At 44.3% G+C, this 23130-nt stretch overlaps 1 protein-coding gene and 1 long non-coding RNA gene across 4 annotated transcripts in view; one reads left to right on the plus strand and one right to left on the minus strand.

Moving 5' to 3' along the window:
* Window positions 1-22126, minus strand: part of LOC121662367 — a 45348-nt gene extending 23222 nt beyond the window's left edge. Inside the window, exons 1-2 of one of the 2 annotated variants that reach the window (XR_006015266.1) lie at window positions 21960-22126; window positions 5144-17394 (exon numbers count right to left, since the gene is read on the minus strand). This is a non-coding gene — a long non-coding RNA (uncharacterized LOC121662367). Of the gene's footprint in view, window positions 1-901; window positions 17395-21959 lie in introns of those variants that run through there. The other variant, XR_006015265.1, reaches the window with a different exon arrangement.
* Window positions 12621-23130, plus strand: part of PSD3 (pleckstrin and Sec7 domain containing 3) — a 100011-nt gene continuing 89501 nt past the window's right edge. The window contains exon 1 of one of the 2 annotated variants that reach the window (XM_042023426.1): window positions 12621-12740. In XM_042023426.1, coding sequence (XP_041879360.1) covers window positions 12638-12740 — 103 coding nt within the window. In that variant the 5' untranslated portion in view covers window positions 12621-12637. Of the gene's footprint in view, window positions 12741-21324; window positions 21495-23130 lie in introns of those variants that run through there. The other variant, XM_042023427.1, reaches the window with a different exon arrangement.

The following is a 23130-nucleotide window of genomic DNA, read 5'->3' on the forward strand; positions in this document are numbered from 1 at the left end:
TGGAGGGAGCCGGCGGTGCGGTAAGGGGCGGCGTGTGCCCGTGCGGGTGCGGAGATTGCGCTCAGCCGGGGGCACTTCTTCCCATTTACTTTTACATTTTTTCTTCTTCCTTTTTCCTTTTTTTCCTCTTTATTTTTTTTCCTTTCTATTTCCTTTTTCTTACCCTTTTTCTTTTCCTTCTTCCCTTATCCGTTTCCCTCTTCCCTTTTATTGTTTTTCTTTTTCTCTCTTAATTTATTTTTCCTTTTTTTTTTTTTTTGGATCCTTTTCACAGTGCCATAAGGGGAAAAAGCTCGGAGCCCACTTCTGTGCTCATTACTGCTAGATCCCGAGAGACACCAGCTGCACTAGTGAAGCTGCACTGGGACACGCACCTCCGGGCTGGGACCCCCAGCTTGCATGTCGTGCAGTTGGTTTTGCTTGTGTCTCCAAGTAACTTGTGTGTGTAACACATCAGCTCTGTTGCTGCACTGACAAACTCTCTTGATCTAGCCAAATTCTTGAATTAAACAAGACGTTATCAGAAAAGTCAGCCTTTGGCTTAGTAGTAGCATTGCGCTTTCAGGGCAGGAGTGGAGTTGAGATGATTTCACCAAAAGTGTAAAACTGTAGAATATTAAACTACACAAGCATGCTCCTGTGCAGTTGAGGTGCTATCTTCATCCTTGTTCCTGGGAACTGGAGCTACATTTCTTAATGGGAGCATAAACATGCAGTTGTAATGAGTCTGAACTTCACACAAACCCACTGAAGTTGCTAACTCCCATATAGATGAGTATTTCCATGCTATAAACAGCAATTACCTGGCTCCCACAGGGTCCAGTTAGTATATTGTCAGGCGAAGCCGCACGTATGTGTTATTGAAGTGATTTGGGTGTGTAATAGGCAACTACAAGTACTATTAGTTTTGTAGCTTCAGTCACACTTTAATTCTGTCTGTGCATAGTGTCATTAACACAGAGAGAAAGTAAAATGCAGTATTTGTAATGAAACTGGAGCTTGCACACCCAGTGTTTGAAGCAATTGTAGTAGACTGCTGAGAGTCATCCAAGCCTTTCTCATTTAGCTAGTAGAAAGAAGCCCCTTTCTACTCCAAATGCTTTTTCATCAGTCATGTCCTTAGTTGATGTGTTTCAGCAGATGTTACCAGTTTAACGCTCTCAGTGAATCTGTCCTAGCTCTGTTGATTTACACAGACAGAGTTTTGGGGCATGCTTTTGATGGGAGAGAGGTGAGGTTAACCGTGTAGGAGACCCTGTGCAAATGCTCCCATTCAATTGCAGCCTTGGTTCATTGGGGAGTGTAAGAACATCCTTTGTGGTAGTGGTGATGTTAAAAGAAATTCCAAGAAACGTACATGCTGGTGTTTTCAAAACTTGAAACAACAAAAAAAATCAGGACTTCTTAATCCACACAGAAAATCCTGGCACAACTGACCTGTGTGAAAGTAGTTCTGTTGTGCTATTCATGCTTAAGCGGACTGTTTGATTTACTGTTTAGTATTTCCAGTTTTCAATTTGATCTCTGTGCCATCAAAGTGAGAAGGAAAAGAGCATTGAGGATCCTAATGAACATGCTAGCAGCTTTTTTTTTCAGCAAATCTTTCTTTACTGTTGTCAAGTTGCATAGCTGAAGGACATGAATGTTTTTCAGAGTACTTCCCCTCTCTGCCTCCACACCAACATGGTCCTTTCTATTCTTGCCCATCACACCAGGGAAGTCTGGCAATTGATTTTGCAGCTTTGATATAAGATTAGGGGTTTGATTCCTGTGGGCTGAAGAAGCAGGCTCTCTGTGGGAGTGCTACAGAACATCTCTGGAGGCACTTGCCTACACGGGTGTGTGTTCTAAGGCGAGTTCTGGAAGATTCAGCATTGAGGCAGCCCAAGTTGTACACCACACAAGGGCACCAGTGCAAAGTAAGGGTGCTTTGGCCGTTGGCTGATAAACTGTCTTTGCGCGTGCACAATAGCTGATTGCTTGAAACAATTCCTGCTTCATGAAGAGACAGGTGGCAGACCTGGGAGCTGGAGTGATTTTTCTCAGGCATGTGTTTCTCTGAGGCATCTGTTTCTCTTTGGAGAAGCTTTGTTTGCTTGCAGGGGTCTTAAGAGAGAGCAGGAGGCTGGGGTACTGCTGGGTGCTGATTTAAAGATAATTTAGAGGTAGCACAATGTAGTGGCCTAGTGAAGGGAGCCCAAGAAAGGGAGGGAGGGGGTAGTGTCTGCAGAGTAAGATTAGGTGGATGGGTCCCCAGGGTACTGGGGAGCCATCTGCCAAGCTGCTGTGCTTCAGCTGAGGCTGGGCAAACCTGTGAACTGCTGCCAAAACTCAAAGATTGGGGCAGTCAGTCACCATCCAGAGTATCCTGCTTCAGATCAGCTCTGCGTCTCAAGTGTTGAGGATCCCCAGGATGCAGCAGCCGTTAGAGTTGTTTGGTTTGAGTATTGCTGAGCTCACCCAGAAAAGGTGGAAGAAAAGTCCCTGGGCTCAGCAGGGACATGTGCCACCCCCTGTCCTTGAAGGGACATTTCCTTGCAAATGGTCCGTGATGGAGAGCTGGCTTCTGGTGGAGCAGGGATTTCATGATCTGCCCATCCCACCCAGACCTGCTCTGTGACCTGGACCTGGGTGGTTCCTTGCATCCTGGTGGATTGTAAAATTGTGTGTGGATCCTTCCCTCTGGAAGGTTGGCTGAGAAGGGGGATGTGTGATAGGGAGCTTCTCTGGACAGTCACCATACAGCAAAGTGGGTCTGCAGATGAATAAACTTAGGTCTTGTGCAGTTTGTGTCTTAAACTTTTGAATATCTTTCTAAATGGATTCATGCCCTCCAAACCCCATGATCACAGAGACTATTTCCAGTCCTTATTTTTCTGTTTACAGTGATAAGGAATCGGGAGGCAGGGGGATGTGTGTGTGTGTTAGAAATAATTTTCTTCTGTCAGATGAAAAAGCTGTTTGAGACCAGCTCAAAGTGTCTGCCTGACACTTTCATTCGGGATATAAGTGTTCCACTCCTCCCAGGAATGGCACTGTTTGAAGTATCCTTCTGCAGTATGTTTCCAGGTACTTTCTCTGAGTGCAGCTCCTTCTTGCTCTGATATGTTTCTTGCTGTTTTGCCAGCTCCTGTTTGAGACCAAAGACTCCTGTGATGCTAATGCATCCAAACATTTATTCTCTACATTACAGAGATGAGCAAGGCAGGTTGTGGATGGTGCTTAAAAGCAGGGTGGGGTGAGAGCTAGCCCTCTGGGTGCGGGCTTGGTTGCTATGGGGTTGAATCAGGAGTGAGAGGAGCTCGGGTATTATCTAGCCCTTGAAGCTTGAATGGCTTCTGAATTGACTGTACTTCCTGGATGCTGTAAGTAAAAAAACCTGTTTGGGCACCGGATCAGGCTGTCCGTCAGGGATCAAGCTGTCCATCAGAGCGTGAGCGCTGCATTTCCACCTCCACTGAGTACTTCAGCCACCGGTGCTGGCTGTGGGAACTGTGTGGCATTTGCTGTGGCTCCCTTTGCTAACTGCATGAAAAGGTTTTCAGTGTTGCAACTATTGGACTAAGCCAAAGGAAACCAGGCTGGAGCTGGCTTCTGAGGCTGGCCTGCCAGGGCAGAAGTGCACAGGTCACTGTCACGCTTGCTGAGAACATCATGTCATAGCTGCAGCAACTTTATGCTGCCTGGTGAGCAGACTGTCTTGCACAGGACCAGGAGCTGGACTTGATGATCATGATGGGTCCCTTCCAACTCAGCATATTCTATATTTCTGTGATTGAAAAGAGGCCCTCGTCTTGAAACTGTGATGCAGTAGTTTAGGAGCAGTAAGAAAACAACCTAAATGGCACAGATTACATAATACAAGCCTCCCTTTTTTGCAGAAGCGATGAATGGGGCTTGCTTTCTCTTCTTGGCATGAAATGGCACAGTGGAAGAGGTGGCTTACCTCCAAAGTGTACTCATTATTTTTTTACAACAGTTTTCAAATGGGAAGTGTCATTTGAGTAATAACTGCATCTCCCAGGTTGAATGAATGCCAAGTGTGATGGCAAGATGCACTTAGGCCTGGGATATGTCTGCATGTCAGTGCTAACAGAAGAATGCTTGCCAGGGAAGCCCTTTTCTCAAGAGAAAACAAATTGTAGTACCAACAAGTTCTGGTTGTCATCAGCTGTCTTGTCTGTGGACTTGCTGTGACATAATGAGGAAAAGAGAAGAGGTATTAACTTCCTCACCAGTGGGACATGAGTGCCAGCTGGCCTGTGTTGTGCTGCTTGTGGGGGATGTAACATCTTTGATGTCTTCTGCCTTCCTGCCACAGCTGAAACTTCCTGTTGGCTCCTGACTGCTCACGGGGGCCATAGCTGCCCGAGGATGCTGCAGTCCTTAAGGTGCACTTTCTTAGCAAGCAAGTGGTCTTGCAACTGTGTTTTCAGTCCCCCAGTACGTGCACATCAGGAAAAATTTGTTGATGTGTTTTCTCACTTCAGTTGTGAATCACAATTGTGCCTCAATTGTGCCAGAGATAAGATGGCTCAGATCAAACTTCAGTCAAATTTCTGTTCCAAAAAACTCTGTTAAATCTAGTTAAGGCTCAGAAAAAAATGCTGAGGTAAAAGCTGTAAAATTAATTTAAATACGTCATATGAAATAACCATGCAGAATCAATAAGCTATGTCTAAGAGGTAGATACATACTCCTTTTTGCATACTCTGTTGCTGTGTTGTAGTTCTGCAGTTTGCACTTCCATGGAGAAAATCCAGGTTTTTACAACTTTGCAAATGTAAATTCTTCCAGTGGCTCTTGTGTAGTAGAATAGTCTAATGGTTAGGTGTGGGGTGTTTTTTTGTTTGTTGGTTTGCTTTTTTGTTTTGTTTTTTTTTACCATTCACAAATGCAATATTTTAATCACTTTGGGACACTATCTTAAACTATGTTTATAATATTGATTTGAAAACTGAGGATGAGCTGTCCCAGTACCCTGTCCTTCCATCCCTAAAAGCAGTATATATTTAGCTGGACATAAAGAATGTGCAGCTAAAGGCTGTAGGATGTAAGGATGCCCTCTGTAAATTTTCAAGGAACAGCAGATGTTGGCTGGAGTTTTGGAAAGAATTTAGTTGCTTAAAGATACAGAACTAACCTCTGGTAGGCTCATGAGGCATTTAGGTATATTCAAATGTTAGCTTCCATGGAGCAGAAATCCATGTAGAGCAGAGCTGTAGCCTGTCTAAGCATTGTTCTGCCATCTGAGATGCCTAAAGACAATGGAAGCACATTACCTACTGAAGAGAAGCAGTCTGTCAGTTTGCTAAATATACTGGAACAGATTGAACAAAACCAGTAAATGCAAGATGTCTACTACATGCATCATTGAATTCTCTGGATAAAAGATGCTGTATTTGCACAGTTTTTCTTAAATTACACTCCTGCCCCAATGCTCTTTGACATCACTCGGGAAGAATACTTGCACTGTGGCTTTATAAAAGTTTTGGGTGTTTTTCGTTATCTCTATGTGTTATGTCTAAGAACGCGGTGGTTCAAGCAGTGAGCTAAAGCCTTCTTCTCAGAGGGTTTGTTTTGGTTCTTACACATACCTTAGAAATAATGCACAGACATCCAAAGGTCCATAGAGCATGCATCAAAAATCACTGACTTGGCAAATACAAAATGCTGAGTGACCTTTAATGGTAAAGTATAGTCATACAGACTTTGAATTAATATGCTGTTCACAGCCATGCAGTTACAGCTCAGACAGCGTCAGCCTTTGCATAATAAAAAACATTTAATTCTATATAACAGCTGACTGCATCCTAACAACTTCAACCAAACAACAAAGCAAGCATTTCTTTAAGGGGAGAAAAACTCAAGTGCAGGTCTAAATAAAGCAAGGTGACCAGACTGGAAACAAATTTTACCTGCAACTGCTTGATACTGCTGCTAAGGCATTAATTTGAGGTTTTTTGTCACTGTTTCCAGTGACAGGTTTTTTTTCTAAGCAGCAACTCTTTTGCTTCATTTGTGAACTGAGCCTCTCTTTAGACACTGAACTTCTGTGAAGTCTGCCTTTGAGCTGGAGAGCAGCTTTGATAGTATCTGCACCCTGTCAGTTTTGCTCTCTCCAGCCTGACTGCTTGTTGTGAGGCTGCTCATAGTAAACAAATCCTGTAGTGCTGGGAATAATGGCATGGGAATAATGGCACCGGCAGTGCCCTGGTGCCTTTTGGTGAATCCGTGGGGTAGGCTGTGGGGTATGTTTCGGTGAGGACTCAAGAGGAGCTGGCTGGATGGTACTGCCTGAGGTCTGTCCAGTCCAGGGCCATGCTGAAGCCTGGTGAGCAGGTAATAGTGACTCACTGCACTGGTTTGGATTCAAGGTTGCTTTAGCCTGGGAGCATGTGTGTGGTCATGAAGGTCGGCAGATGCCCCGGAAGAGTTCAGCTTAGAGATTCATGAGAAGGGTGTGACTTCTATGTTGTTGGGGATTTGTATCTCTTGAGCTTGTTCACCCTCCTCGTCATGTCCCTCAGTATTTTGGTTTCTGTGACATTGCTTTGCAAGGAGGTTGGTGGTTTTGAATATAAATTGTACGAGGAACCATGTCCTCTTTGGTGTGATGCTGACTCCAGTACCTTCTTCTGTTGTCCTCTGGCTGTTGCATTAAAAAAAGAGGTGCTGAATAACTGATTGTTCTTTGCCTTATCCAGACCCCTTATCACTGCAAGTACCTCTGCCAATCTCTTACTTGCCTCCTTCTTGTAGCTGAAAAGTCTTACATGACTTTGTTATCCCTCTCTAAAATCCAGACTTCTCTGCTGGAAAATAGCTATAGGCCGTGGTCTCACACAAGCCCTTTCTTTCCTCACCACCTCTGGCTTTCTATACATCTCCCTGCAACTCCTGATAGTTAGGAATTAGTTTAAAACCCAGGCTGAGATTTCCTCTCTTTCAAAACCTTGGCTAGCATTTAGTTTTAGCAGCTCCAGCTGAGATTTAGCCATGCAAAGCTCCTGTTCTTATGAATTTTAATCTATTTTACTAATGCTTTAATTCAAGAATTGCAAACGTAAGTGTGGGGAGGTATGAGGAAAACACAAATAGGATGTATGAGGTCACATGGAATTAAAGACTACAGCTCTTGCTAGTGGTCTTACTGTGGGCACCTGCACTCTCCTTGTGATGTCGGTCCACTGGATTTCACCAGTTAGCAAATTTATTTTAATGCCAGCTTTCTGCATTTAATCCTGTTACTTAAGAAAGTGATTTAAGGCAAGCTCAGCAGGCAGAGTCTTTTCAGAACAATTGGTATGATCTGCCAAAAGCAGTGAAGGTTGCTAAGCTCATGGCCACGCAGGGATGGTGTGACAGTAGAGGCACGACTCTCAATGCAGGATTCTGTAAAGACTTGTCCATGACATTGCAACTTGCTGGAGAAGGTTTTAAAATCTGCGGGAACCTTCTATCCATCATTCCTGCTAAGAGCATAAACTCACTGTATAGGGGTATATGATAAGCTGCTGACAGGCAATTGTGGTTTTTGCTGCTAGAGATGTTGGTGAAGCAATGAGAATGGAACAAGCACAGCCTGGGATTAGAAATGGTCCAGATGTGGCTGTGAAGTTCTCCGTAGTAGACTGTGATTTACAGGCATTCTTAAAGACTTTTTTCTGCTTTCTTGCAATAGTGCAGTGTTTCTCCAGTAGCCTCAATGAAACCTCCAAAAGGCGCTGCCAGCGTGCGGGGGTTGTTGCCTGCTGTCAGGAAGCTGACATCCAGTGGTGGTATGGCTGAGGGGGAAGGCAGTCAGCTCTGGAAAACAGAGCTGTGCACATGCAAAAGCATGTAAAACTGAGGCTTCCTCATGGTACGGCTTAGCTGTGGAGACATGCCTAAGGACGTTTTGACCTCTCTGTCCCAGCTAACAATTCTTTGTGAATGGTCCTTAGGTCCCTTCCTGCTGATGTTTGCCCTTAGCATGAGTGGTCTCTTGCTGTCCAGAATTTTGGCTGACTCTTACTCCCTGAAGACTCGTGCTTGAGAACCCATCCCGTTCTGCTTTGTCTCAAGTACTGTTTTCCCAGGTCTTCTGAAAGGAGTCAGTCTGTCTTAACAGCATCTGTCCTCTCAGGGAGTCTGAAAAACTCCAGACTGAAATTTGCCATTTAATTATCTGCTCCTTTGAGTACTTCCTTCTTATTAGACATTTTCAAAGAAAACGTATGACCTTAAGTGTGAATGCTTCAGGAGGCACGGGTTCATACTGGTTCTTTGTGCTCAGACATTTCTTGTCATAGCAGCTGTGGACAATGTTATCCCGTTCCACTGAGACGGAGACCAGCTCTCCTGTCAACTCAGCTGAAAATGGTGGTGAGATAGCAAGAGTTTGATATCCTTCAGTTAAAGCTCTCTTACCTGTAGGTATGAAAAGGAAAAAAAAAGGCCCAAAGACAAAAACACTTTGTCCCAAAAAAAGGTCCCAACCAGAACCTTGGTGCAAGTCAAAAGAGGATGCTTTGGTACTTTTCTTCTGTGGAGAAAGGAGAAGCATTTTCTTCAGCTTTCTATGACTCACTAAAAACCACTGGGATTTTTGGACGACAGTTTGAGGGGAGCTTGTGAGTAGACATGAAATTCATCCAGAGAGAGAAACTGTGCAGCACCCAGCTCTCATCAACCCAGTGCCTGCCTAAAGACACCTCTCAAGGCTGAATTGTGGGCACAGTTTCTCTTTGCAGATACTGACCCGCTGCTCCATTTGCACATCCAGACAGCAGAGCAGAGGCAGTGTGTGTACTTCTTGCTGGGCTGACTTATCTGTCCTTGGCAGCTCCTGCTGGAGTAGCAGGAGCCCTGTGGTCTTAGCATCCTGCTGCTGTTCAGTTCAGCGGTGAGACAGGGGTTCAGCAGCTTCGCTTCCTGTGCTGGCCTGAAACCACCATGAGCACCACGGGCTTATCCTAAGCGTGAAACAGAAGGCCAGCAAGGTGGGACCTCTGTGGACCCATACCGGTGCCTTGTGTGAGGTCAACAGAAACTAGTCCAGTGTGTTGGCAGGAGGTCTGAGGGGTGAGGACTACCAACTCCAAACTAATGCAGCCTCATAAATGTTATCTAAAATTCACTGAGAGACAAATGCAGCCCTCCTAACTCCTGACCAAGAGCTATGAGCTAGAGAAGTAGGCTTGATCAAACATGTTCAAACAGGCAGAAGGCACTGCAAGAGTGATGCACAAATGGGTAGGAGCTTGCTGTCTCTCTGCCCAGAGCATCACTGGACTGAAAGATAATATGTATATGGCTCATGAGAAATGTATGTACAGCTGAGCTGATTTAAGGGGATTGGTGCTGTAAGCATCACCTTCTCCAGCAGTGGCAAAGACGAGATGCATCATAGGTGGTGGTTGAAGCCCTCTGAGGGAAGCAATTATGAAATGAGCTGACCTGGATGCAGATTTCTTTGTCCTTGAGCTGAGAGAGAAGGCTTAAACAGGAATTTTATATGCCTTTCAATCTTGCTTGTATTTAATCTTTGCTAATGCAACTTGAAAGCACCATGAATGTTTGTCCAGCCCATTTCTGGCCTGCTGGTGTCGGGGCATGTTGACTTCTGCAAGGCTTAGGTGAGTGGTAGATCGAAAGAAGGAAAGGAGAGCCCATGTGGTCTCTTGATCTGGACATTGGTAAAGCAATAGTCTTAAAAACTAGCTCTGACCTCAGAGCATCCTCATTCTTTCCTGCTCTTGCATTCTTTTTAAATATTTATTGTTTGGATGAAATATGACAACCTTACCCTTAAGCCTGGATCTGGACTTTCTTTACACATCCTTTTACTGCTCTGACAACCTAAATAGATGTTAAATACAGCTGTTCCCATACACAAGCCAGTATCTGTAACTCTCATCAGCAGTGTTGAGCACTTCTGAAAATCAAGTTGCCCCTTTCAGGTGCAAAGACTAAGATCTTGCAGCCTCTGCTTAGGCACCTAACTCTGATAAATGATGCTCTATACACTGAAACCCCATTAATTTAACAATTTATTTGTGCCTGTTATTGGATGATGCAGAGGGTGCTGTGAACTGGAATCTTCTTCATTGCTTTACAATAAGGTACAGGCAAATAGAGATCCTTGGAACATGTGTTTGCTGGCAGGGAAGCTCAGTGCAGCAGATGTCTGTGAAATCTCAAAGAGCAAGGCTGAGGGATGGATAAGCTGTGTCCCAGAGGGGCATAGATCAGAAATTCCTGACTGCTCAGGAACTGGACTGTTCTGTTAATTTTATTTTCCATTTCATTTATCTGTCACTGGGATTTGGCACCAGCTGGTTGTTAGCTGTCCCATCCCTTCACATCCGTCTGAGTAGGCTGAATTTTTGTCTGGCTCCGTAAGCTACTCGTGTCTAAGCTGTTGCAGACAAAGAGCCTTCTCCTCTGTGCTCTGGCTCCAGCTATTCCTTTTCTAACCCTTCCTGCCTCCCTGCCAGTGAATCCCTGTAAAGGCAGGACAGACATGGAGATTTCTTCCAAGCTCATTTTGTCACGGTTGTGATAGTCATCTTTGTGCTAGAAAGCCCTTTATCTGTTCCATCACATTTTTCCTAAAGGATTTGGTAGGCTGGTGTTAGCACATCCATCAAAGTACTGGAAGCCCTAGTGCTGAGTAGTTGGACTAGTGAATGGTAAATAAATCAGTCCAAGCCTCCTGTGTAAGATCTTCTGTCTGCTTAGGGCAGAGTGGTGTTGGACTAAGTCTTGCAGAACTGGCACAGTGCAGATAAGTAGGAGAAGAAATGGGTGTAAAAGGCAAGAACACCTGGAGCAAAACTGTTCTAGGATATGGGGCAAGATAGCTATTTGTCAATATGCTATTGGAAGAAAATGTAGTTGTTGGACAGATGGCCTAGGAGGAATGTATGGATTTATGATTCCATCTATCTCTGATTAAAGAGCCGTGACTTTGTGTTCCTGTGAATTATGTGTCCCTTGTACTTTGAATTTCTGTTTGTAGCTGATGCTTATCCTAAGGTATTTGATAGAAATGCATAAAAGTTATTGTTGTCCTGGGGGGCAGAATGTTCCATTTGACTTTTTTTTTTTAAGAGTGTTTTTGTAAGCTAATGCTTTCACCAATGTGAACCATGCCATGACTTGCTATGCCACAACAATTGACTGCCTCATGTGAATATAAAGTTTACTGAAGAATTTATGGAGTTAGTGAGTTATTTAACTGTCACTTCAAACAGAAGAATTACGGGCTCCGTCTTGCCCAGCTGGGAAGAAGCTTAATGCTGACTCTAGACAGTTTTTGCACTACAGTTTATTGCTGGTGTGCACTTTATCTTAGAGATTTGTTTTGTCCCTACCTGTTCAGAAAAGTATTTTGATCTCAATCCTGTAGCCTTTCTCTCTTCTGAGAAACTGGACCTTTACTCTGTCAAACTATTTCTTACAAGAAGGGAGCAGTGGGGAGGTGCTGGTGGCACCAGGCCTGAGTAGAATGGATTGCTCATTCCATCTGTCCATCCACCCTTCCGTGTGTTCCCCTGATAACTGGGCTCACCACCCTGTGCCCACTCCCTGCCTCCTGGCCAGATAAGCAGGTTTGACTTGTGTGGTATGGTTGTAAAACCAAGCTGGGCTCTTATCCTGACATACACAGTGGTGGTCATGCATGGGCTGCCCAACAGGGACCCTTAGACAGTACTCCCACATGTTTGCATACTTTGTCTTTCTTCCCTTTTTTGATCATTGTTGTAGTCCTTGCTCCTCACTTTCTCTACCCCACTCTGTTTTCAAATAAACAGCCTGTCCCGTTTATGGTTTTCCCATGGGTCCCAGTTTTATGACATACATCATACTCAAATTTGCTATTTCTGATACTATTCCCTTGATATTTTTAACCCTAACTGGTATTATTGAGATAGTTGCCCAGTGCTGCTGGCCTTTTAGTGGGTAAGCTGGCTAAAGAAGTGAGGGGTTGAGTGCTCTAACATTTCTACTCAATATTGAAATGCTTGAGTTCAACGACAGAGAGGTGAGCTCTTCAAAGGTGCTCTGAGTTGGCCCATGTCTTCTCTGAATGATCTTGGTGGTGACAGACTGAAATGAATACTTTAAAATGCTACCTGACAGTGCACTTGAAGGGATTTCATGTTCCTTCTGCTGTTTTTTCACTAAAAGGTAGATAAGCTTTGTTTATTTTGACTCTACAGGCAGAAGCGCTTGTGCGGGATGATGACGTATCGGCTCATGCCCAGAATGTTGCCAAGGCCAAATATGAATTCTTATTTGGCTTGGAAGAAGAGAAGCCTTCAGGAACGGGTAAGTGCTATTTATTAGAATTGTGTGCAAAAAAAAAAATAAATCTCTTAAGCCACTCAGGAAAGTTTTGGAGAAGCTGCTTGCTCCCTTAATGACCCCGTAAAGGCTAGCTCACTGTGCTACGCTGCTCTTTGCAAGTACCAGATCAAAGGATCCTGCTGGTTTGGCCCCAGAAAATGACAGTGGTCCCTTGTCTTATACTCCCACCTTTCTTTCTGGTTCATGTGGGCCACCATCATGTGACAGCAGGGACTCATATGCTGGAGAGACACTGGTGGAAGGAGTCCCTGCACTTCTCTGCAGTGGAGTTGTTTCAGCCATGAGTTCTGCAATTGTACGTGCTGAAACATGGCCATTTCTGCCTGGAGGTCCTTCCAGAAATGCTCTTCATGATCTGCATGCTGCTCTTTCTACAGCTAGAGGTAGGTGAGATTTTAATTTAGATACTTGAGGTGGTACCTGAACTGCTCTGCCCTCTGTAGTCAGTAATTACACAAGTCCACGTGTAATATCTAATGTTATGCCTAAGGATCTGTCTTGTTCCTGTTGTCTTCTGGTAAATAGAGGGCATTTTCTACCTTTTCAGAGCCTAATTTTAGAAGAAAATAAATGTAGTTATTTTAACTATTCCTCTTGCCTCATCAAAATTATCAACAAGCCCTGCCCTCTTTGCAAAAGCATTTCCTCAGGGTGTTCTCTTTGTACCTTGATCCTTTCTAATTGCAAACTTTCTGGAATGTCACTTAATTAAAAGAAGACTCCCTTCTTGCCAGAAAAGGGCAGTACTTTGTTCAGAAACAAACTGTGTAGGCTCCTCCACTTCAGTAAGAAAAGGAAAAAAAGAATACTAATAATAAAAAAAGAAGAAAGAAGCAGAACTGGAGTTTGGAGAGTGTGTAAACAGTTTCTTCCTGGATTTTATGAAGTTTGGTCTTCCATTTGGGAAATCCTAATTAAAAAGTAGAAAAAATCCAAATTTCCGTAAAGGGAAGAAAAACCCCCAAAAAACCAAAACCAGAAGGTCTTCATTTAGGAATTTTAAAAACTTTTCCAAATTGCCACAAAATGTATATCAGATTATTACATGAGTTGTGTGACCTCATTTCTTGCTTGGAAAGACACAATGTGAGAGCACTGTCAGCAGGCATTGGTACAAATCCAGAGATTGGTATTAAATAAAGTATGCTGTGTCTATTAAATCCAAGTGAATCTGTTGTTATTACCAGCCAAAACAATTATCAAATATAACGGGTATTCCGAGCCAAGTACTGAGCCCTAAAATAAAGGGTGGCAAAGATTAAGCCAGATATATTGCCTTATGTGCCTAATTCTCTGTATTGTCCCTGTGCTGTTTCTTGCCTTGTTTCTGGATCTTCTTCTTGCCTGGTTTCTGAATCTCCTCCTTTTCCTTTATTAATGAGAAACTACCACTGGGGGCTAACAATTAGCAAAATGGGAATGATTTCAAGGGACCCTCACAGGCAGGTTTGTGAATATTTAACAGTGGTTAACATGTAACATTTGTGAATTGTACCCGAAAACTGGGTGACATTGTGCCTACCTAGACTGGCCTCATGCTGTCACAGATAAATGCATCCTCCTCCTTCTCCTCCAAGTTGTTTGACCACTGTGGATAAATGAGAGTGGTTCTGCCCCTTCTAGTTTTTTCTTCAAGCGAGCAGGTTTTAACTGCTTATTAACCAGAGATGAATGAGGACAGGGTGAGTGAGGGGACAGTAGTACAAACCCAGGGCTTTGTGCACCAAATCTGGGCTTTTTTGATTTGATATATGTCAAATATGTAATGACGTGCTTTTGGGGGAAGCAGCTATGCTTGAAAGTCTCTCTGTCCTTCTCTGTGTTAGATGGGAAGGGAGAAAACACCACCAAAAATCCAAATAAACATGCTACTTTCTGAAGTTTCCTTTAAAAGAAAGAAGACATGTTTTTTAGGGGTCAAAATATGAAATATTTCAAGCAAATGAGTGACAGGGGCAGGGCCAGGAGAAATGCTGGTGTTTAAACTTGATCCAGGGAACAACTCGTCACTGCGGGCAGTTAGGCTGAACTTTAGTTTATCTAACCTAGAGCAGTTGACCTGCGCTGTGGCTGGCCTCAGAAACAGAACCTAGCATGTAAGCTGCTGAATGGCTTAATTACTACTGCCTTCTGCTTTATCCTTTCCCTTTCGGCCACAGCCATGTTACTGCAGCCCTGCTGATGCTGCTGAGGGTATACATTTCATGATTGAGTACACTTGAATCAGACCAGCCAATTCAGAAAGAAGGAACAATAATTGGGGGCCACTGTGGCAAACACTTCTGTTTACCCAGGTGGGAGGTGGCAGCCTTTGTTAATAAGCTCCCGTACTGATTTTTACCTTCCAGGTTGAAGTTGCTGGGCATTTTCACATGAGAGGGGGGAAAATAAAAAGTTAGATGGCTTTAGAAGAGGTGTTTCATCAATGATACTCAAATGCTAATAAAGCTGTCACATGTAAGACATTTTCTCTCCTTTGCTGTCTTCAGTCTGATTTTATGTGGGATATTTGTGATCACTGATACCCTAATGTGCTCTTGTCTTTAGTGCTTGATGCCTCTTGTCTGGCTCCTCTCCTCTCTTGTCCATTCCCCATTCTCCTGCCCTGGATGCATTAGTCTGAGCAGGAGCAGTCCAAGCCCCTGGGACCCTTGTGTTGTGGGATGGTTTGGGATCACACATGTCCCTTTAGACCCGTCCCACTGTGGGAGTGGGGAGGATGCACCACACGCGTCCATGTGCCCCTGCACAGCCTGGCCACCTTCGTTGGCGAAACCTCAGCCTTCTGCCTTCAAGCAAAAGAAAATGTTTTTTAGAAACTGAATTTAGCTGGGTAGGACAAGACCTCTTCTCAGACTCACTCAAAGGGCGCTTGTTGTATGTGGAAACATGCATTCCTCCTCTGGAAACAGCCGTGGAAACAGTGATCTCTATTGAGCAGACTTTTCTTTAGGCTTGGCTGTGCTACAGGCCTGATTTTTATGACTTTGCTGTTAATACATTTAAATACCAAAAAGAAAAAAAAAGTCACAGCCACATGACTTAGTCTTAAAAGTGATTCCTTGGGGGAAAAAATGGGGGATACTACAAAATAATTCCTTAAGTAAACACGAAGGCCAAATACCCCATAATTCCTGTTATGTGAGAATATAAATCCAAGACCGTTGTTAGGAAGAAAATAGCTTCTTAAGATTAATAAACCGTCTTTTTTCTGATGCTTCTGAGAGGAGAAAGCTTTCATCCCTCCTGTGTACTAGAGGTTTAATCTCATCCTTCACAAAAAGGCCCTGTACAAATACTGCCTGTGTTGCTATGCAAATCTGGTCTTTCCCAACAGCTGCTGGAGGAAGCTTGGTTTTGAATTCCTGGTGAAACAAATAGCTTTTTGGAAAGCCTGTCACTTGCTGTTTTGTGTTCAGTGAGGTGTCATGAGGCAACTGAGCTCATTTAACAGCTTGCTTCTGCCAAAAGAGATGGTCCCAGACACACACTGCCACGGATTGTCTCATGCTAGTTGTTGTGCTCATCTGTGTGCTTAGCAAGCTCAAGCCAGCAAAAACTGAGTAATAAAACCCCCAAAATATTGCCAAAAGAACAATTCTAAAAAAAAAAAAAAAAAGGCTTATTTTCTCCTGGCAGTGTGTGCTGAATCACCTCTGCAAGGGGTCAAACAATGCCAGATCTGACACGTGAAAGAATATCAAACACATACTTTGACCCGTGCAACATACCCCTTCCTGAACCTCAATCATAGAAATGATTGCTTTTGCTTTACAATTTCTAGAGCTTGTTTCAATAGCAAAGAAGGAACACAATGGCTGCTATTTCGTAAAAGTAAAGCCTTTTCAGGGTCCTTTGCTGCTGATTTAAACAGTTTTAAGAAAGTTATCCCAGTGTCTTTGTGTAAAGTGAGCATCACTGATATAGTAGGTTGTCCTTAATCTGCTTCACTTGTTTGCTCTGTTACTTCGAGGCATGCATGTCCAGCTCTGCTGCATCCTCTTTGCATTGCATTGCATGGAAGTGTCACCTTCCTGATCCTCGCTGTATGAACTGCCCTTAGGCCAAAGGCACTCATTACATTGTTCTCATGGTAGCCCAGACTGCTGACTGTACTCTTGCCCAGTGCTCCAACTCCATTCCTTTCCATTTTGAGGCACCACCCTTTGCCATCTTTTCATCTCTTGCTCTTTCCATCTCCAGGCAATCCTGAAAGTCTGGGTTCCCTGGTCTGGTATCTTCCTCTGCAGTTCTGCTTTCCTTAAAAGGTGCAAAACTGCATTTTCTGAGGTTTGGAGGACTGCCTGATTTTCACATAAATTTTGCTTAATTACGGTGAAGGATTGGCACATCATATGTCCTGCAACATTTACCAGGAACACACACAAGGCTGGAATACAGAAAGCTCAGAGCTGTGGCACCCCTCTCCCCTGTAGCTAAAATTCCGTCATCCTGTTGTGCATACTTGACTTTATCAGCTTCTTGTTGTTTCTAGTGTCCCACTGCGTTTTCTGACATGCAGAAGACCTGCAGGAGTTTTTAAATCATAGTGTGTAATCAATAGTTTTCTCATAAATACCTCTGATGTTTGGCATTGCTGATTGGCAATGATGCAAAAAGATTAACTTCTAAAATTTACGTCTCCTGAGGTGCTGTATTAGAAGGTATTTTTCCAGTTGAGTTTGTGCGCTGTAGGAAGCGATTACCTCTTTGGCACCAACATGTTCACTGGCCATGCTGAATGCTCCTCTTTCACTCCAACATGGAGTAAACCAGATCATTTTGGATGCTCTGAAGAGCAGCAAGCTCTTACAGTGCTGTCTGAAGAGAATTGTGCATATGGAAAAATAAATGCTGGTGCAGGAGGACAGGTTCCATTGTGCTCTGCATCTTGGCTGCATGAGGTGGAGCTGTCTTGCTGTCTCCCTTGAAGTTCTGAGTCCCACTTCCTGGGGCTGGGAGAAGCAGAGGCATGCTCTGGAGCTGTCAGGTGTGGTGTGATGGATGTCTGGGTTTCCAGTCAAGGGGAGATGAAAACTAAAGGAGGCACAAGGCATTATGGTAAGTCCCTTGCTCCACAGGAGGAAATTGTATGCCTTGTGACCTGCACTTGAAAGCTGGGTAGTTCAAGTTGTCATAACCTACAGCTGTAGGGAGGAGATTACCACATCCTCAACTTGCTAAACAACAGAGTTGTTTGAAGGCCAAGGGTTTAGTACAAAATTAAAACATGGGCTGTTTGTTTATTGTTTTTTAAAGGCGCAGAATTAAGCACTCAGAAGTTAGGAAATGCCAGAGTTAAGGCAGTAATTGCCTCCCTTGTGTGGGCTGTTGGCTGAAGCTGAGAGCCATGCTGACGTGAGCACACAAATATTTGGGGACCTGCTGATGCTGGCAGTCCATCAGTGTCTGGCCACATCAGATGCTCTGAGGACATGTGACACAGGCTGAATTCGGCTGAAGCTGGCAGGACTCAGCAACACTTTCCTGGAGGCAGTCAGGCCATCCCCTTCCATCAGGCAGACAGAAAATGGGGCATCCAGATCAGTGGGCACAATGGGAGAGGCTCAGCCAGCTGACTTGGCTGGCTGTAGGCAGGTACAAGTGGGGCACAGCTGCATTTTTACCTGTCACCACTGCCTCCGCTCCGCTCTCCCCTCCCCTCCCCCAGCCCCATCATCTGGTGAGATCTGCAGCACATCAACACAAACCCTCTGTTGTACTGTAGCCTGGCTTCATTTCTGAAGTTTTCTGAAGGAAATCATGCATGTTTACCTGGCTGCTGATAATGCACACAGAGAAGGCATTTTAATAAAATTCTGTGGGTAGATGCAGTTCTGGCCTGGTATTGAACTGAAAAAGTGTAACACAGAGTACAGCACGCACGTATTTTTCCTGTTCACAGTTCACTGCTTTAACAAGTACCTTCTGCCTTAGATCCCTGCGTTGTTTATTTAACTCTATCCAGCTTCCTGAGGAAGGGAGTCTCATTTGCTGCGAGAGCCTGCTGAAAAATTACTATGCAATGTCCAGCTGCACCTTTAGCAACAAATACTTGGAGCTGGGAGACACACATGTCCTTCTGTGTCCTATTTTTGTTTTAGCTGGACGTATAACTTGATATCCATCTCCTAGGGTGCTTTAAGAATTGCCTAGCAAGCCTGCTCTTAGCTTGATTAATTGGTCCCAATCCCTGAAATGTAGCAAAGGACATCCTTTTCTGCAGGTGTGCCTAGCTTCTGGATCTACAAAAATCCAGAGTTTCTGAGATCTGTGCTTAGGAGTAAGGGATTTTTTAAGCCATTTTTGCTTGCTCAAAGCAACTTTCCAAGGGTTTTGGGAGGATTCTTTAAAAATACAGTGTTTTAAATATATAACATTAATTACAAGTGAATTTAGAGACTATAAAGTCTTTGTAGATGCTGAAACTGTCAAAGCAGCTGTGAGTTGTCACCGCTTCAGAAGTTTGTTGTTCAAGTGAAGGCTCTTATGGAGCTTTTAAAGTAATTCTTGCTAATCACTTTGTGTGTCTACACTTAGGAAATCACCTGTTTAGCTGCTTTCTTTATAAATCACAGCAGCAGAAAACAAGAAAATTTCAGATTCTTTCTGAATCTGTTGTTTACATTTTGGGTTTAAGACGTTTCCAAACATTAGTCTTCAACCAAACCTTGAGATTCTCATAGCCATGTCATTCCAGAGTGTGGGACTTTAAAGAAGAAAAGTGCATTAAATATTCTAAGACCCACTTGCACTTTTATGTCAGGATAAGGAGTCTAGATACTCCCTTTGTATTCCCTCCTGTTCCTGCTCATGCTAGCAGCTGTTCCACTCTACCATTTTGCTTTCCAGGGTAATGACTCTTGGGACTGAGCTATCTCACTGACCATCTGTGGCCCATACAGCAATTTGTAGTGGATAATCCCTCACTAAATCCTCTCAGCACGTGCTGCATGTTAGTTTTGGACTTTGTCCTGTTTTGAGCTTGCTGTAGGCCTGTGAGTGACTGCAGCAAGGTGCCATCCTTCTTGCAACCAGGGCAAAGGTACAGGGCTCTCTGAAGGACACTTAATTCAGGGTAGTTGAGGTTATGCAAGTGGTCCCAAACCCTGTTTACCACTGGGAATTAGTTAAAATCTGTGGGGAAAAATATGCAACCAAATCACAGCATTGCTTGCATAAAGCAGGAATAGGGTTAGAACTTGTGCAGCTGTAAAAAAAACCCACACACTCAGAGAGGCACAAAGTGACCCATGTATTTTATATACTTTCTAAATGGTCATTGTTCTCCAAATGCACAGGATGTACAGTCCTACCCTAGCAGCTTTTCTCACTGTTTTCCAAACCAGTGACAACTCGGGCATCACATTACTACCAAACTCCAGTGCTGGGACTTGGCTAGCAGAGAGATTCATGACAGATTTACCTAGCACTGGCATGGCTGTCCTATGGCAGACTGAAGGTTCATCTAGCACAGCCTCTGGTAGCTCCAAACTCCCAGAATTTGGGGAACTATGCAAGAAGAGTGGTGAGCAGCACATTTTTGAGAATCTCTTCCAGTGTGCAGCAAGCTGTGGGTGTACGATTTCCTGAGCACCACACTGCTCCTGGATGCTTGCAGGGGAATTATTTTTTGCACAGAACCAATTAGTTTAATTTCTGAGTAACCCTGAGCCACTGGCTGTCACACCACTGTCTGGCTGTTCAAGCGTGGTGACTGCAAAGAGCATGCTGCCTGTGCATGCTGTTGGGCTCTGTGCCAAACCTCCCAGTGACCACAGCAGGGACTCCCTCTGGTTTTCTGTTTTTGGGCTGAGGGATCTCAGCCAACACAGTCAGTTTTTCTGCATGGGCCCTGCTATACCTCTGTTACCCTCTACCTTCCCTCCGTGTTTGCTAAGTCACAGAGGCATTTCACTTATTTCTAGGCAACTCTCCCCACCCTCTTCCTTCTGCTTCCCTCTCCCTTTCACTCAGCTTCCCCATTTCCACCAACTTGTTGTTTTTACATAATGCCACTGTAACATTAGACGGGATGAAGACCTGGCTCCGCTTCTCTTTTTTGGAGCAAGCAAATTGCCCAAAAGCCTGGAGTGTCTGCAAGCTGCAGAAAATCCTTCACCCAGTCCGGTGTGGATGTTTGCAGTCCAGTTATAAAAGCCCCATGTTTGCATTATGTTAATCCCCTGGCTTTGGCTGTGCTGGCCAGGCAGGACCTATCGCAGCATGGAGAATGACATCATTTGGAAAAAGGGCTGCTGCACAAGGCTGCCAGAGGCTGTGCAGCATCCCTCCCCTTTCATAGGGGACGGCCGCTCCATCTCTGCAGGAGCAGGCTGCTTCATCAATTGGAATAGTTTTAGTGACCGTAGAAGTTTTAACATGATGCAGTGCAGGACAGGGAGATATATGTAACCCTCCTCTCTGGCAGGCTGCAGTGATACAATACCGTAAATCCTGTGATTTATTCATTAAACTCTGTCACCTAGAGATTTGTTTCATCTTAATGCATGCATTGTTTTTTACTTGGCCTAATTTGCTTTTTACAAATAGTGGCAAGAAATACCAGGCAAGCGTAACTGATACAATGCTGCATGCAAGCTCACCCATGTGCTACTTGTGATCGGCGCAAGGAGCTATGGAGAAATAAAATGCAGGATGACTGGGCTGCTTAGAGAACGCTTCCAGCTCACTAATGCTGAAATGCGATAAAGCATCCTGTGCTCCGAAACCAGCACATGACTCTCAGCATCGCCATTCTGCCCGATTCTCCCCTTACGGATGCAGTTACAAAAACGGCTGCTAAGCACAGACGTATCCCTGGCATGCCGTCAGGCAGCCTTGCTGGAGGAAATTTTTTTTTCCCCCTGCAAGCTGCCAAGGTGGACTCCTTAGCTCCTGCGATAGACTGAATGAGACTGCAGTTCCCCCATCAGTTTCATAATACTCAGAAAGCATCCATTTACATCATTGTGTGCAGTGCAGGGCAGCAGCTGCCAGGAAATTTGAAACTATTTTGATTCCAGTTGACTGGAACAGCAGCAATTGAATTAGCTGGTATCGCTATAGATAAACTGATGATCTGTGCATTTTATTTCTTTGACCAATGGGTAACTGCTGGAGCTACAGTAACCTCTGTGAGTAAGGAGACTGTTCAAGCAAATATATCTAATTTCTCGAGCTAGATTATATATATATATATATATATACTGTATAGAGAGAGACACTCACACCATTCTTTTGTAAAATGTACCTGTAAACAAAATGTCTGTCTATGCTTTTAACTTGTGTTTTGCTTCCTAGAATTTCCTTTTATTATGCTGTAGACAAGCTTGCTTGACATGGAATGGTTATTTACCTATGAAATATCATATCTATGCCTGATTTAAGTCATTAATTCTTTCAACGTCTAGTCATCAGAAAGGCTGCCAAATGCTGTTAGGCTATATTTGCCCGGTCTCAGTTTTCTAGTCACTCACCCCCTTTCTATTTTAGCTTTTTCCTTATCCATTTCTTTCTTTTCTTTTCTTTCTTTCTTTCTTTTTTTTTTTTTTAATTGTTGAAAGAAGCCACCTTCAATGCAAAGTAGAAATTTGTGTTACCTGAAAGTGTGTGTCCTTTCTTTGTTTGTTTGGTGATGGGTATTTTTTTTCCCTGCGCATCTTCAGTGCAGTCCTTAAATTTTGTTGTCTTTCTAGCCTGGTTTGTAATGCAGTCATATTGGGGGATGGGGTTGGACAGGATATGCCAGTAGCTGCAGCAAGACATGATGCTGTGGTGGTGGATGGGAATAAGGGAGGAGTTTCCCTTAAAGAGCTCAAGCTCCCCTAAGCTCTTGTACCTGAAATAGCTCTCTGAGCAAAGGGAAAGGCTTTGCAATTTTGGGGGGGGGAGGGTGGGGGGGGGGGGGTGAGTGTTGGTTGTGGTTTACCTCACGAAATAGAGACCTTGGCAGTCATGTGCGTGGTGGTACCTAACATAATGGCAACAGAACACTGCTTTGGTGCCATATATGAATTTTTTTTCAATCAGACAGAGAATTAGGCATTATTCCTGGATGAGGGAAGAATCCCACTGACTTACGCTAGCATACGGCGGCAGCAACAGCAGCAGTCCATCCTGAGCACAGCTGCTGACATCTCACTGTAGAAAAGGCCTTACATTTCTGCTGTGATAGTGCTACTCTCTTGCCCAGATGGAACACAGCTTGCAGGTGTAGCAGAGGGGAGTACCTGTTAGCACTCTCCCTCCCCTTGGACATCTCTCTGTGCCTGCATGTGCAGGTATGTGCTCTGTATGTGTACCTCTTCTGGAGCCCAATGCGCTTGCCAGAGGGTAAAGTTTGCTTGGGATGAAGTTCAGGAGGAGAAGTAAATCAGAAACTCACTCAGGATTTATTTCTGTCGTCATCAGTGGCTGTCGGTGGCAGATGGGGATGCGCAGCAGTGCATTTAGCATTCACCACGAGAAATAAGGCCCCCTCTGTTTCCCTCATGTTGGTTCAGAAGCTAAGATAGCAATTAGCAGAGACAAGCCTGGCCCCTTGGCAGAGTCTGTATGCGGTGCCTTGTTAGGGCTTGGCCTCCGGAGCACATTGGCTGCCTCCCAGCCCCACAGGAGGCTGGGGGCCAACGCTCCAGGCTTCCTTCCAACAAGGCGGGATGTGAGTGAGGCACGGGGGTCCCAGCTCTTGGGGCACTATGTATTGCTTTTCTTCAGGCAGGGCAGCCAGAGAGTGTGGCTCAGGCAGTGGCCTGGCCGAGCAGTGTCCCA

The sequence above is a fragment of the Corvus kubaryi genome, unplaced genomic scaffold (genome assembly GCF_017639235.1).
Source record: "Corvus kubaryi isolate FWS band 111438036 unplaced genomic scaffold, C.kubaryi_AGA036_p1.0 37249, whole genome shotgun sequence".
Classification (NCBI taxonomy): domain Eukaryota; kingdom Metazoa; phylum Chordata; class Aves; order Passeriformes; family Corvidae; genus Corvus; species Corvus kubaryi.